Raw genomic sequence first — 15123 nt, forward strand, 5'->3', positions numbered from 1 at the left:
CTATCCATAGAAATCATCTTGCCATGGCTTGTGCTGCGCTGCCTTTTTTTTGCCTGTGAAGTTTGGGGTTTGGGGAGCTGCCCGGGAGCATTACTCATGCTACACCCAGGGCTCCTGCTCCCTCTTGCCCGCCTGTGTCCTGGCACGTCACCTCGGGCGCCTGTGGTTTGCCTGAGCCTGGGCCACATCACCCCTTTTCTTGACTCCCAGAGGCAGAGTTTGGGCTGGATTTGGGGACGGCGTCACCCGCCAGCCCCGTGCTGCTGGCTTATCTGCTGCATGGCTGTGCCTGGCTGTGCTGCGGATGTTGGCAGGCTGGAGAGTGGAAAAACAAACGGTGGAGATGTGGATCCATGGGTAGAGCCTGGCCGTGCAAACGTGGTGTGCCGGTGCTGAGCCTGGCACTGGAGGGATGCCACTCTGTGACAGCCTTTGCCCCAGCGCTGGAGCTTTGCATCATAGAAGCTGCTAATGAGGCTCTGAAAACACAATAAATACTCCTCCAGATGCAGTTTTTCATCCATGGGCTTTAATAAAAGGGTGGCTTGAACCCCCCCCACGCCTGTACGGGGTGATGTTGAGCCAACAGACGCTGAGCTGTGGCAGCACTGGAGGGAACCAGTGCTCCCCAGTGCCTGGAGCATCTCCTTTCCTCCAGCAAGGGTTGCATGGTGGAAAGCATCATCCTCCATCTCAGCTGAGTTGTGACTTGATGTCAGATTCACTCTCCCTGATCATCTTTAGCCTGTTGTTTATAATAAAAATCAAGCGATCCATCTCTTCTGACAAGAGGAAGAGTTGCTCCAGGAAGCTGTGGACAGGTCAACTTCTATATAAAGGAACTATTACTTGACAGTTTCCTGGCCATAAATAGCTGTCCAGCCAGGCTGGGGAATTTATTTAGAAATAACAAATGAAGTAGGCCATAAGTAACTTCATGACCTTGCTCCCCCTTCATTTCCCACCCATCTCCCCTCCTCACTGTGGTCTTCTCTTCACCCCCAGGTTCCTCAGGACTTCCAGGACCCCCCTGCATGCCCCAGCAGAGCATATCTCTCCATCTCCCACCTGCAAGAAGCTGTAGAAACATGCTGTTGCCAGCTTTTGAAAATGTGATGGTTTTGCATCACTGAAGATCTTTTTCTACAACTCAGCTCTAAGAAATTGTTTTCTACTTGGTTTTCATTAAAATAATTAAAAAGTAATCTGCTCTGCGTGGCTGAAAGCTGGAAATCCTCCACTCAAAACATCCCCAAAACTGGATGCAAAAAATATAACTCCAACATATCCTTTATTTTTCAATCCTTCAAACCTTTCTGTTAGGTTTTGGAGGACTAACTTCTGATTTTCTAATGCTCAGAGCTGGCAATATCAAAACCTGTGAGGAAATACAAAAGAGAAAACAGCATTTCTGTATTCTTTTATTATTGGGAGGTTTTGACCATTTTTGTCATGTCATTTGCCTAAAATAACAATGAAAAACTCTTTGTTTGGAGCTGGAAAGGGAAGAGCAGTGTGTTTATTTCATGTATGACTCATCAGCTCAGTGTTGATACGCGAAACGCTTCAGAAGCTAACACTCTATAGAGATGATCGTTTTTAATATAAAACAATAAATGTTTAAAACAACCCTTGCTTTTTTTTTTTCTCTTTTCTTCCTGTTGTGGCCAATAAAACATAAGGCAGGCCACATAGTTTACATTTTAATAAAATTAAGTTATTTGGTGCCATGTTATTACAGTCTTTATTGGAAAGTGGAATAAATTGCACACAGAGGAGACATAGGAGGGAGAAATCACTGCGAATAAACATAGATTCTGGGATGCATTTATTTGCTGTTTTCATCTCAAAGGAGGAAGGCTTTTCCCGGGAAAGTGGAGGTGGCCCCCAGGTTCTGGCCTCGGGGAGGCAGCCCTGGGTTGCTCCAGGGAAGGATGAGCTTTTTGGGGAGCTGGTGCCACAGCAGAGCCATCCCAGCCCCATCCAGCTTTTCCACATACATCCTCCAAGAGAAACCTGTCCTGTGGCTGTGGGACACCCTGCAGTCCTGAGGCGCTGGGGCAGCCCGTCCTCCTGTCCGTCGGCCGTTTGCGGGGCCAGCCGAAAACATTGGTCCCGAGGCTTTTTGCTGGAGGTTGAGGGTTTCTAGGCAAGTGCAAGGGCACACCAGGAGTCCTGTCGAAGTGGCACACTCAGCCCAGGCTGAGGGGCCATGGTGGTGGGGGAGAAGGTGTAGTCCTCGGGCTCAAATTTGAACTCGCCGTGGCCGCCGGCCAGCGCCTCGTCCGACTGGCTCTGTGCCTGCCCCAGGGAGGGAAGCAGAAAGGCATTAGAAAGCCAATAGTTATTAGCCAACAGGTCACTCAGCCCTGTGTCATAGCACAGTGTGCTATGGATTAGGATGGAATAGAGTGGGTTATCCCTGATGCCCACAGCTGTCCTTTGGAACAGCCTGGAGCTGGGCAGGAAGGGTGTTCCATTCCAAGCAAGCACAATGCCCAGGCAGGGAGGAGGCATCCCAGGGCCCACCTGCATTTATTTGTTCATTAAATATGTCCAGTTTGGAGATCTCTAGGTGTGGGTATATTTTTTCAGAGCTTAGAACAAACCAGATTTCTTGGTTTCAAACAAAAAAAACCCCTATCCCATACGGTGTAACTGGTGCTGCGCCAGGCACTTGGGTGCTGGGGCTGAGCTTCCCCTCCATGCACATGTGTCCAGCTCAGCAAGAGCTTAGACTCAACATAAAGACAGTGTTGGGTCACAAAATTTTTATGTGTGGCTTGATTTAGACCTGTTTTTTCCTCCATCAATATGAAATAGCAGCCAACCCCAAAGGAAAGCTCAGGGCACAAGCACCCTGAGGCCTCTGACAGGTCTGTGGTCCCTGAGCACCTCGGGGCTATAAAGTGCAGACAGTGTTTGCCCAGGGAGCCTTTTCTTGGGAACTACAGAGGATTCCACCCTGGGCTGATCTCACCAACTCAACAGGGTTGTGACTACCAGGATTTCATGGCAGAAGATGGAAATTAAACTCAGCTCTGCACTGAAGCCTTTTCACCACCGACCGCCTCTCACAGCAGGTCTCAGACCTCCCAGTTCCCCACTGCAAGACGAAAGAGCTGATGAGGAGCCAACAGGCTGGAGCCCTTCCTGGTCCGTGATGTCTTGGCTCATGCTCCCTGCTTTCCTCAATCTGAGGCAGCAATGAGCTAATTTCTTAACCTCATCAGGGCCTCCCAGGTCAGTGGCTGTGGAGGTGTGTGGATCATCCAGCCCAGCAGGGGATGGCTGCAGGTCCCTGTGCCTCACCTGGGACACTGACACGATGGTTTGTCCGGGATACTGCGAGGTTGTGCTGGGCTCTGATTTTAAAGTGACCGTGCTGTCTGAGTTGGTAATGGAAGAAGGGGAGTTAGTGGCCGAAGTTGTAGATCCTGGAAGATAATTGGTAGAGGGTGGTGAAGCAATGTAGGCGCAAATCTGCTCTTAAAAAAACTTGTATTTTAATGACAATAATCACATCTCATGGAGTGACCCTACTGTTCTTTCTCTACCAAATCTCTGTCAGTGTAAGTCTTTGTATTTGGCTGCCAAGAGGTTGATGGAGGAGAAGGGAACCCTTTCACAGTCTGGCAGTGCTGGTACAGGATGGATGGGCTAATGCTGAATGCATCATGATACATTCCACTCAATCTTTAATATGCCATTCCCACCCATATATTTTCCCATTACTCAATTTAGCCCAAATCTGCTTGAACATGGGCACTGCTGGGCTGGATCTGGGTATCCACATAGGAACCCCACAGGAATATGACAGGACTGAGATTCCCACCCAGCATCTTCCTTTCACATGAGAATAAATACAGACCCTAGATCTAAAACAATCATCAGTGGAAAAAAATCACAATATTATTCTCTAATTATCTATTTCTTGCAGAAGACATGTTGAGGTGAACTGTGCTCCAAGCCCTCAGGATGGATGATAACAGCACTGTACCTGTTGAGGCTTTGCCTTTGGTAATGTTTTTAGGCTTCCTTTTCCTCGTCTGGATGCTTTCCTTTTTCATGGCCAGAGGTCGTGGTACCTTGACATTCATAAAGTTTGGAATCATTAATATTGTATTTTGCTCAGCTCCTTTCCACACATGTGTTGCTCTCCTATTTACGTGCTGTAGCTCATGCAAAGCACCTAAAGTCCTTGTCCTTCACAGAGTGCTATTTTTCTCTGCAACAGGCCTTGGCTGGAAGATGTATAAGGCTAACAGCTAAGGTTTTCCCACAGATTTTGTTTTTTTCCTTTATTTCTTATTTTTCTTTTCCTGATTTATTAGTGACCTTTATGACAGGGCCTTATTAAATTACACTGACACACTGAGAGCCTACATGGCTCAGATGGAACAGTCATGGGGTAAAGAGACTTCAACTCTTATGGCAGAAGTTTGAAGAAGCCTGTATGGAGGGATGGAGTGTTCTCTTTGGCTGATGGGCATGTTATCAACAGTTCCCATCCTCTGTGGATAAATGTCATCAGCCAGCCTCCATGTGGGCTCCTCAGCATCCTTCACACATTTTCAATTAGTATATATAAAAGTCTGGGCTTGGGGACCTTCAGTCTTCAGTTACTGGAGCCTGGTAAGCTTTCTTTGTCACAGAACCCTAGGACGGCTTGGGTTGACCAGTTAGTTCCAACCCCTCTGGCATGGGCAGGGACACCGTCCACTAAACCAGGTTGCTACAAGCCCCATCCAACCTGGCCTCGAGCACTTCCAGGGATGGGACATCCACTGTTTCTTTGGGCACTCTGAGTGTTTCAGTACCCCCTTAGCCTTATCCTGCCTGGGAAACCCCAGTAGACTGAGCTTTTAACTGTTCAAGGAGACAGGACTGGGTTTCAGCTCTTCTGGGTCCAGTCTAGGGGCTGGTCCCTCCACACCTGATCTCCCAGAGCTGCTGGGCAGTGATCCCAGTACCCAAAGGGTCCCTCCCAGTGTGGACATGTTCCTCACCCCATGGAGCTTCATGTACAACCCGCAGGCGTTGCAGACGGGCTCCCCTTCGGCGTTCCTTCTCCAGAGGGTGGTGTTGGTTGTGTGGCAGTTAGTGCAACATAGGCCAGCACGTCTCGATGAAGACTTAAAAACAAGCAAACAAACACATGAGTGCACACATAAGAATGATGAATTGGGAAGTTTCCTTTCCTACAAAAATAAAATCTCCAACTACACCATTTTCCTGGAAAATGTGAAACACACGTGATAACCAAATTCAGATCAAAGAAATTACATTCAAATGAGATCACTCTAATTTGCAAGTGTTTTTTTTGTTATTGAGATCTATAAACATGGCAAGTATCCTTGCAACTCATTTCACAAACTTCCAACAAATCTTCTGGAAGTGATCAGGACTCAGAGCAGAGAGAACTTCCCTCCAGGAGATCCACTCAGATGGAGAAAGAGGTGGAAAATATCAGCTGGACTTTAAAAGCATGAAGAAAACTCCTCATGCTTTACATGAATTCCTCTGTTTTTCTGCACTCAGAACTACTGCTAAAGTTAGCAACATCCCAATTAATCTCTGGTTTAAGACAACTGGAATCAATTGGCTGAACTGAGCAGAACCGAACTGAACTGGTCCATGGTGACACCAGGGAGGTTATTCTTCACGTCTCACAGATCATCTGTTCTCTTAAAGGCTGCAGAAACACCCTGCAGACATTAATTAATGACATATTCTATGAGTGCAGTGATTGCTGGCTCTGAAATATTAATAATTCCAAATGGAGAAGGAAAATGTTCTGGCAGAAGCAGCAAACTCATTTCTGACAACTTTCCTCCAAGCCACTGGAAAATTCACCTCTCTCTTTATACAGACTTGTCTGCTCAGTAGACATTTCATTTGGAAGTGTCTGAACACTAAGTATTAAACCTATTCTAGTAAAAGGTCTCACTAGGTATAAGGTACCTGTGGCATAAGTAATATATCAGGCTCTCCACATTCAGGTGTGTAAAGATGTTCTTCAGCCTTGAGAAAAATCACTTTGAATCCACTCAAAGGCAGATGATAGGTGATGCAGGCAATAAAGAACTCCCTGTTTGTTTATTTTTCCATTATTGCCTGATATCCTGACTGAGCAATATAACAAATGAGGTGGGAAGAGTAGGAATAAAAATGAAATGTTTTTACAAGTTTAGCAGTCACATAAAGATCAGCTTTGAGTTTCAAGAGGCACAAGTGACATGGCCAAGGTTTGATTCACTTGTTGCTCAGCAAAGAGGTCTCAGCAACTATTTGCAAATAGTGGTATTGCTTTGGAAATGATTCAGCTTTCAAGAAATAAACCAGGCAATAATAATAATACATGGGGGTGTGAGCTGACAAGCCTGGCACAGGGGATGAGATAGCAGACCTTGTCTCTAATGTGGGACATGGTGTCACAGCAAGATCCAGGAGCAGCTACAGCCTTTCAGCTGCTGGGGCTGTGCCGTTCATCCTGCAATTGATGGGAGCAGAGGAAGGTGAACATTTGATGGGTGTAAGGGTTCTGGGGTCCAACTCCTGCTATGGGCACAGAGGGGAATTTGGAGGCACTCAGCCTGGAATAACTGTTTCTGGTGCAATCTGTCATCACTTGTGGATGGGAGGAGGCCAATTCAAAGCCTTTTGGAAAGCCCCAAAGTTTCTGGGCCGCTGCTGGTCCCTGGGAGGCAGGGACACGCTGTCCCTGTTTCACACAACATTTTGTCTGCATCTTGCAGGTGAGATGGCAATGAGACCTGTGGCTCTGGTGGCCCAAGGGCAATACCAGCCCTGCCAGAGCTTGGCCCACCCTGCCAGCGCTTCTCATGGGCTTCCTGCTGGGGCAGCGACATGTGCCTTCTGCATCTCCTGTGCAACACTCTGCAGGCTGGCTCCCCCTCACGCAGCCAGGGAGAGAAAAAAACATCCTCTACCACCAAATATTACAATTTTAATCTGAGAAACCCCATGAGAACCTGCCCCTGCACAACAACCTGCCAGATTAGCAAGAAAGAGACAGTCAAGGCTACTGCAGCTCACTGAAGGACGAGGGTACAATACATTATTGCTGGTTTCCCAGCAATTCTCTTGAAAGAAAATGCATTTCTGCCTGGCTCCACCCCGCAGCCTTTGTACCATTCTGACCTTGTCTAGGAAGTTGTTGACTTCAACATTGTGCTCAGTGTTTATTTATACAAATGCAGCATACACTCAAACAAAAACTCTTCATGGACCGGGCTTGACAGCCAAGTGCTGCTGATAAGCTCAAGGAATGGTGAGTTGGTGCCTATCAAATCAACCACGTGTAAGCGCTGTTTTGAGAGCCCAAAAAATTCAGAGCCAACAGGACAGGTCTTTCCAAGGGAGACCAAGCCATCAGAAACTTTGTTTCACCTCCTTTTCAAAGGTAGAAAAGAAACTGCAGGGTTTCACAGGAAAAAAGAAGGCACTGGAGCCTCAGATTTAATCAATGGTTCTCTGTCCCCCTTTCCAGCACGATTGAGGGGATCTGTTGTTTACAGGAAAAATGTTGTAGCAAAGTGTGCTGAGATATCTGAGCTCAGCTCCTGAAAGTGGGCAGATCTGAGGCTCAGAGCCAAAGGCAGCAGCATCCTCTGAGATTTGTCTTTTTTACTAAGGCTCTGGGCAAACCTGCACTTTGGAGGATGAGGGAGCAGCAGGAACTGAAGGGCAGGAGAAATCCAAGGCACACACCATAAGCACTGAGTGGTTCTGGGGTCCTGTTAGATTGTCCCAGGCCTGTGAACAGTCCCACCCCCACCTTCTGCAAAAGTGTCACCAAACCCATTGTGTATTGCAAACTGTAAAAAAGGACAGGTTGAAACCTCCTGAGCCAAAGTCAAAAAAAATAATCCTTGAGCCAAACCAGAAAAATTCAGCTCCAGGTTAGTCCTTTAGCTCAGGATTGTGTGGGAGCTGCTGAGCACAGGACAGCTGCTGCAACTGCCCCCCTTTGCTGTACCATGCAGGGCAGATCTCCTTGAAATAGGGGGGAATTGCAAGTGTGGGATGCAGCCATCCACCTCCACCAGCTGCTCCTGATGGCAAAAGTGATCTGGCTTTTCAGACTGGATCTAAGGTATCTTGTGAAACGCACCAAAAAACTTCGGCTACAAAAGGTGCTGCCTAAAACAAAGCGCTGCCTCCATCCTCCTTTAAGATAAACCCTTTCTGCCAAAAGCCACAGTGCTTTGAATCCAGACACGGGCTGTAGCAGGATGGCTGTCCCTGCTGCATAGAGGATGTCGCCCTCATCTCAAAAAAAGAAACAAAAAATGAAGTGGAAACTACGCTATGACTGCTCGCCCTCTCCCACGCACGAGCAAGGCCGAGCGCTGCCGAGCCGCGGGACGTCATTCCCGCAGCGATATCTGGGCCACGTCGTGTTCTCCAGGGCTTTCTGGGGGACTTTGCTTTGTGAAACACAAGTCAAAATAACTCCCAACGCGACGTCTACGTACAGAACAAAGGTCATAACGTAAAGGACAAAAGCAACCATTTTTCCTTCCCGTGCCCTTATTTCGCTGCACTGCGAAAGCCAATTTCATCGTTCGCGGCATGTCTCTGTGTTCACTGCTCTGCTCCCACCCAGCCTGTGTGAGTGAAGCAGGGAAGACATCCATCCCCTGCTATGGAAATTGTTTGGGAGAATATCCCAAGCCACAGGGGTGCAAGTTGCTCCCTCTGTGGTGGGTTTGCAGAGGTCACCTGGCACCCTCTTGTCCATTATCAATAGATCCACTGAGGCACAATTTGCTGCAACACAACATTTCAAACCCTTGGGGAAACCCAAGATTTTGAAATGTTTCATTGAAAATTCAGGATGGAAAGTCAAATTTGCAGCCCCTTTTCTAACCCATAAAACAAATCCCCTCAAGTATTTCAACTGTAGGAAAGCGCTTCCCCTGGACAAGAATCAACCCTTTAATTTGAGCTTTAACTTCATTGTATTGATTGCCAAATAATGATAAAAAAGGTCGGAAGTACTTTGGTAATTCCCAGTTAATTTGCTCATTCCCGGGAAAGCGGTCTTAATTCTGAGAACAAACATTTTCCACCAGAAAATTTTGTTGGAATGTTTGCCGAAAAAATTTATGCCGAAGAGCACTCATGGATGCCATGGATGAGGCTCGGGCAGGGTGCAGGCAACACACGGCCGCCTCCTTTCCCATGTGCCACAATAAAACACTGAGGAAAAGAGAGACCTCGCCGATTTCCTCAGGGAAAAGCTGTTCGAAAGAACTCTGGAAGTTCATCCACTGGCGCTTTTGGATGCCATTCCAAAATGCGGAGTTGAATTTAAATTGGTTTGCGCCTCCTTCTATGCACGGATTGTGTTCGCTCTGAAGAAATCAGCAGCGCAACTCTGAGATTTGCGGCACAGCAGATTTAATGTCATCGCGTTAGAGGAGACGGGAGGGTTTTGGAGAGACAGGCAAATCCTGTCGCATAATGCTAAATATTTCACAGAAATGCCTTGATTTTGATGCGATGAACAGAAAAGGGGGATTTTCTCTGGAGCCACCACACATTTCATTTTGCAAATCCAGATCTGCATTTCTGGGATCGGAATCAGAATGAAACATCTTGCTCGGTCTCAACTTTCTTTTTCTTAAAGGTTTTCTTGCACAGAAACTTGTCTCCATTGGGTTATTGCTAATAATTTGCTTTGCAATACAAAAAAATAACTGCAGGAATACACCCTGAGTGAAAGCTCAAGAAGCTCCCAGCTGTTCCCCAGCACAGCTCCAACAAACATCCTGTTTTTAATGATGGCTTCTGATGACAGCCTCTAAAACCAAAACTGTTACCACCAAATTTAAACATCCCAAAGCGACTGCACAGAAAAAAAGAGGAGGCGCCTTTCCTCTCTCTCCATGGGATCCCAGATGGAAGAAGCCCAATATTACACTGGGGGGGGAATTAGTGTTTAACCTTCAGGGAAACTGGGAACTGCCAACCCCCCAGTTTTCCCTTTAGGAGGGCGGGGAACTGGGCCCCATTCTGCTCCCATTGCAAGCAGCCACAAACCTGCTGGGCCAGCTCAGGACCAGCCCTGCCTCCTGTGCAACTACCCTGCCTAGGCTGCATGTGTCTGCAGGAAGAACTAGGAAATAATAATGACAGCAATTATAGAATAAAAAGCAATGAACCCACTGCAGGAATGGAGCCAGGGGAAGCCCACAGAGTCCCAGCCAGTGGCAGGGCTGACTGTCCCTGCTTGGTTCTGGCGCAGACCCTCTGTGCAGCCCCAGAACCCCTTCAGTCCCTGTGGCTCTGTTTCCCCTGCCCACCAGTCATTGCCGGGGCAGCAATCCCTCTGGTTTCATCCCATTCCCACTGACCCCAGCCGTTTCTGCACTACAGCAAGGGCCTCCTGCCAGTGCTGATGGCAACTGATCTGTGGGAGGACCGAGAGTCAAACAGATCCTAGCACAAGAACAGAGACCTCAACAGTGCAGGCACCGAATCAGCCCCCTGGCCCCTGCCCTCTAGCCACCCCCGGGTGGGTCCCGGGGAGTTTCCCCCTCTTACCAGCCTCTTCTGCGGCTTGAGCGGCCGGTTGATGCCGTTCATTTTGTGGTAGAGCCCGCAGGCGTTGCACAGGTAGTGCCCGGTGCCGTCCTTCCTCCAGAGCGGTGTGGACATGGCTCCGCAGTTCACGCATTCCCGGCCATCCCCGGGGAACTCCTCGAGGTACTCTGGAAGAGACACACACGGCGTAAGGGTCAGGAGCCACCCCACCGCACAGGGGGACCCTGCGGGAGAGAGTCTACAATCCTCTTTGCCCCAGTACTGGGGACAATCCCGATCCGGGGAGAGTTTCCCTCCAGCCTACCAAGTGTGCACCAAACCCCTTTATTCCTTCCACACTTTAATCTTTTAATATTTTGCTTAAAGACAACATATTCCCCCATCCCTTCCCTGAAAGACCCCAAAGAGCAGAACACGGCTGGGGTATCCCTGGGATGGGAAGGGGTTGGGATTCTACCAGTGGGAAAAAGAGATGTTATGCAGGGATGCAAAAATAAATGAGAGAGGAGGAAAAATGAGACCATTTTCCTGATTTCTATCAAGAGAGAGGGGAAAAAAGGGGACCGTTTTCCTGATTTCTATCAAGAAAACCCTGAAGCCGCTGGCCGGCGAGGACGGCCCGGCCGGGGAAGGTTCGGGGTTGCCCGTGGAGCGAGGCCGGGCTGGCTCCCCGGGAGACCATCACCGGCCGGCCGCGACCCCAACCCCTGCTAGCGAGACTCTTCCTCACTCTTTGTCTCCCCTCAAAAAAAAAAAAAAAAAGAAAAAAATTAAAAAAAGTCCCAGGAAGGAGCCGCGGGGCCGCTCCGAACACCGTCCGCGGTCCGTCCCTGCCCCGCGGCAAACGGGCAGCCGGAGCGAAACCGGGGGACCCCTCAATCATGAGTCGCTCTCTTTCCTCCTACTGCCTTTCTTTTTTTTCTTTCTTTCTTTTTTTAAATAACTTCCTCTGCCTGAACTGTTATTTTCTTCCGAAGAAAAATACGCCTTTATTTTTTTTTTTAATAAATCGTCTATCGTATTAATAATGATCCAAAGGAAAGGAAAAGGGAAAAGAACAAAACTTAAAGGGGGGGAGAAATGGAAAATAAAAATGAAATGTAAAAAGAAAAGTATAAAAAATTATTGCAGTAATTAATTACATTTAAAATAAATAAATAAATAAAAGAATAGTTTGGACTACTTAAGAACAGTTTACACTATTCAAGAGCAAAAATAAACGGCAGAGAGGATGGCTGCCGCTCTCCCGGATCCTAAAGCACCGAATTAAAAGAGCAGAAAAGGTTTCTGGGGCATCATCTCTGGCAGGACGATCCCTTCTCGCACAACGCAAAGGATTTCCCCAGACAAAGAGAAAGTCCTGTAAAGAAACCGCTGCCAAGCACCTCCGGCGTGGGAGGAAAAGCCGAGCCGGTGAGACAGCCCGGTGGGGAGGGGGCTGCTTCCCTGCTCTAACTTTGTTCTTGGGGTGAAGATAAGATAATTCGGTTCACCGCAGTAAAAATGATAACGCGACTGAGATCTTGAAGTGGCTTCTAAAGGACTTTGCAAACCGCAACCGGAGGAGGCTGGTGAAGTGCCCCCGGGGTTATAAACTCTGAGCACGAGGAGTCCTGTTAAATCAAGCCCAAAACTTTATTTGCTTAGAGTTTGGTTTAAAAGGACTCTTGGTGTGGATGCAAAGGAATTGAAGTGAGGTTTATTGTTCAACGCCTGAGCGCGTTTCAGTGTCTCCCCAAAGGCCGCAAAGGGATGCAGCTGCCGACCTGTTTGGGCGAAGGTGAATAAGGAGACCGAGAGTCTGTTCAAATATAAACTAATTTACCACAATAAATTACTTAAAAGGGAGGGAGCTATAAATCTGCCCCGCTAATTTAAACACAAGGGTAAGTATTGAAGCACAGGCACAAAGTCGATATTGTGGGAAGGAGATACCGCGGGGGTGGTGGTGGAGTGGGGGAGAAGGGGTTGAACGGCCTCTGCTCCCCTGTCCTCCGGGAGAATTGCTCTGCTTTGAAACGTGGTCTTTGCCCTTCTTGTCACACACGCACACCCCCCCACACATCCCATCTCTACCCAGGGTCAGCCGCACACACCCCGTTCCCGGACCATCTCTCCATCCTGGGGTAAAATCATCTCCTCTGCTGTCGGGGATCCCAGCGGAGCAACTGAATCCGCGGCCGGGCCACCGACACGCAGGAGGGATAGGGATAGGGATAGGGATAGGGATGGGGATAGGGATAGGGATAGGGATAGGGATGGGGATAGGGATAGGGATAGGGATGGGGATGGGGACGGGGATGGCCCCCCCACCCGGCGCCGAGAGCCGGACAACGACTCGACGCCCCGACAGGTCGATGAGGGACGGCGGCGACCTACCGAAGGTGGACCTGCGGCCGGGTAAGGCCGCCTGCCTCGTCTGCAGGCTGTGCAGCACGCTGCTCTCAAAGTGTCCGGCCGTCCAGGAAGGCGGTATCTCGGGGGTCACGTAGGCGGGGTAGGGGCTGGAGTAGGACCCGTTAACGGAGCGCACCAAGGCGTTGCCGTACTGCTCCCGGCCCCCGCCGCCCAGCAGCAGGGGCCCCTGGTAGGCGCCGTCGCGGCCCGGGGGGCTGCTGCCCGGCGGGCTGTGCGAGTACGAGAAGCCCGACGGCGGGTGGGGGCTGCCGGCGTTGAACGCGGCGGCCTCGCCGCTGCTCTGCCCCCAGCCCGCGGGGTTGCCGAGGTGGCTCTGGTGCGGTTCGCAGCCTTGCAGGTAGGGCAGCGTCTGCAGGACGGAGGGCACCCGGGTGGTGGGCACGTAGACGGGCGAGCCGGCCGACGAGTGGAGGAAGTTGCTGGAGTCGTGGGAATAAGCCGACTGGCCATGGTTGGGGGCGAGAGCCAGACCCTGATACATGTTCCGTCCTCGGCGGCGGCGGCTGCTCAGGGCCCGTCCGGCTGCGGCCCGGCGGTGCCGAGGGGCTCACTCAGAGGAACCTGGAGGGAGAACCGAGAGCAGCGGGCTGAGACCCGGCACACAGCGGGAACCCGATGGCCTTTCCAGAGCCGAAAACGCCTCTTCCCTGCCTCAAGCAAGGGATGAAATTTGGACTATTTTTTTCCCCTTTAAACTTTCCTCTGAGCCACGGCGAGAAATAACCTCCTCTGAACGGGCAGCGACGCCGCCGGCACCTTCCCCGGCCCCGCCGCCCGCCTGGCACCTCCAAGGAGCCGGAAAAAGCCTCTAACAATTAAATTATTTTTTTCCCCAAAAAGTATTTCCCTTCCCGTCTTTTTTTTTTCGGAGCCCAGGGCCTGGAGCGCGGCTCGGGGCCTTGCTGGCGGGGAGGAGGCCGCCCGCGGCGCGGCCCCTCGGGCGCCCTTGCCGGGCGGAATCGCAGTCCCAAAGGACCTGGGCAGCCGTCCAAGATCGGGAGCATCCCCGGTGTCCTCCAGACACCAGCACTGCCGATTTCTTGTAAAAAAACTCAGTAACCCTCGGGCAGGCCTCTCCGTGCAGGCGGAGGGCTCGAATCGCCAAGCCTCGCAGGAGCATCCCGCCCCCCGGCCCGCTCCTCTCGCACAGGTACTCACATGGCAGCGGGCCGGGAGGGGAGCCGGGCACGGCCGAGGGGGCATGGAGTTGTGCTCAGACCATCCAGGGAAATCCCAAGGAAATAAAAATAATAATTAAAAAAAAAAAAGAAGTTGAAGTTCGCGGGGGAGGGAGGACTAAAAAACAAACCAGCAGGACCCCCTGGCAGAGCGGGGCTGCCCTCCCTCCCGGTATTCTCCCTCTCGTCTCCCGTGGGTGCGTCCCTGGCTGCGCCCGGCGGGGAAGTGGCGGCGGGGGCGGCGGCGGCGGCTCTTTACGGCGGCCCCGGTGCGGGCCGGCCCACGTGACGGCCGGCGGGGCAGCCCCGGTCCCGGCCGGGATTGGGCGCCTCCCGGCAGGAGGGGGGGACGGGATAAGTCCCGCCGGCTCCGCTCCCGGCGGGGGGGACGCGCCCGCCGGATCCCCCCTGGCGCGGGTCGGCGGGCGCCGAGGGGAGCAGGGGACGGATGCGGCCCCCGGGTGCGCCCCGGGCCCGCTGGGCGCCCCACTCAGCAAGGCTGGAGGGGTACGCCCGCCCCTAGGAGATTTGGGGGATTCCTCCGTCCTTTGCAGGCCCCACTGCCTTTCTGGGGTTCGCTCCGAGCACCCCATCTGGAGGCGATGCCCCCCCATCCCAGGCCGCCGGGAGATGTTGAGGAACACACCGAAAACTTCCCGGCGGGGGTTCGGTAGCAGAGGATGAGGGCGGGAGGTTTTCTGTTTCGAGCGAGCGCTCCGGCTGTGCTTTGACATAAAGCCCAGTCTTACGGGGACGGGGGTCTCAGCCTGCCCCCCACACCCGCCTGACTTTCTCAAGCGGCCCAGGGCCCCGCCGAGGACGCGGTGACGCTCGCAGCCCGCTCGCTCCTGCCGTGCCCGGGGCTCAATGCGCCTTTGCCCGGCTGGGCCACTTCGGAGAGCAGCCCTCCGGTCCCTCACCGTCCCGTCGGGGCCGCCCCTGCGGAGAGCAG

At 51.3% G+C, this 15123-nt stretch overlaps 1 protein-coding gene across 1 annotated transcript; it reads right to left on the reverse strand.

The window, feature by feature from the left end:
- Positions 1-1485: 1485 nt before the first annotated feature.
- Positions 1486-14402, reverse strand: GATA5 (GATA binding protein 5). Its single transcript, XM_017815356.1, has 7 exons — positions 14152-14402; positions 12955-13554; positions 10576-10742; positions 5010-5135; positions 4001-4088; positions 3313-3437; positions 1486-2301 (listed from the first exon to the last, which is right to left on the reverse strand). Exons 2-7 carry the CDS (start codon positions 13472-13474, stop codon positions 2146-2148), a joined length of 1182 nt encoding a protein of 393 aa, XP_017670845.1. The 5' UTR covers positions 13475-13554; positions 14152-14402; the 3' UTR covers positions 1486-2145.
- Between the last annotated feature and the right edge of the window lie 721 nt (positions 14403-15123).

The sequence above is a fragment of the Lepidothrix coronata genome, unplaced genomic scaffold (genome assembly GCF_001604755.1).
Source record: "Lepidothrix coronata isolate B3197 unplaced genomic scaffold, Lepidothrix_coronata-1.0 Scaffold49, whole genome shotgun sequence".
NCBI lineage: Eukaryota > Metazoa > Chordata > Aves > Passeriformes > Pipridae > Lepidothrix > Lepidothrix coronata.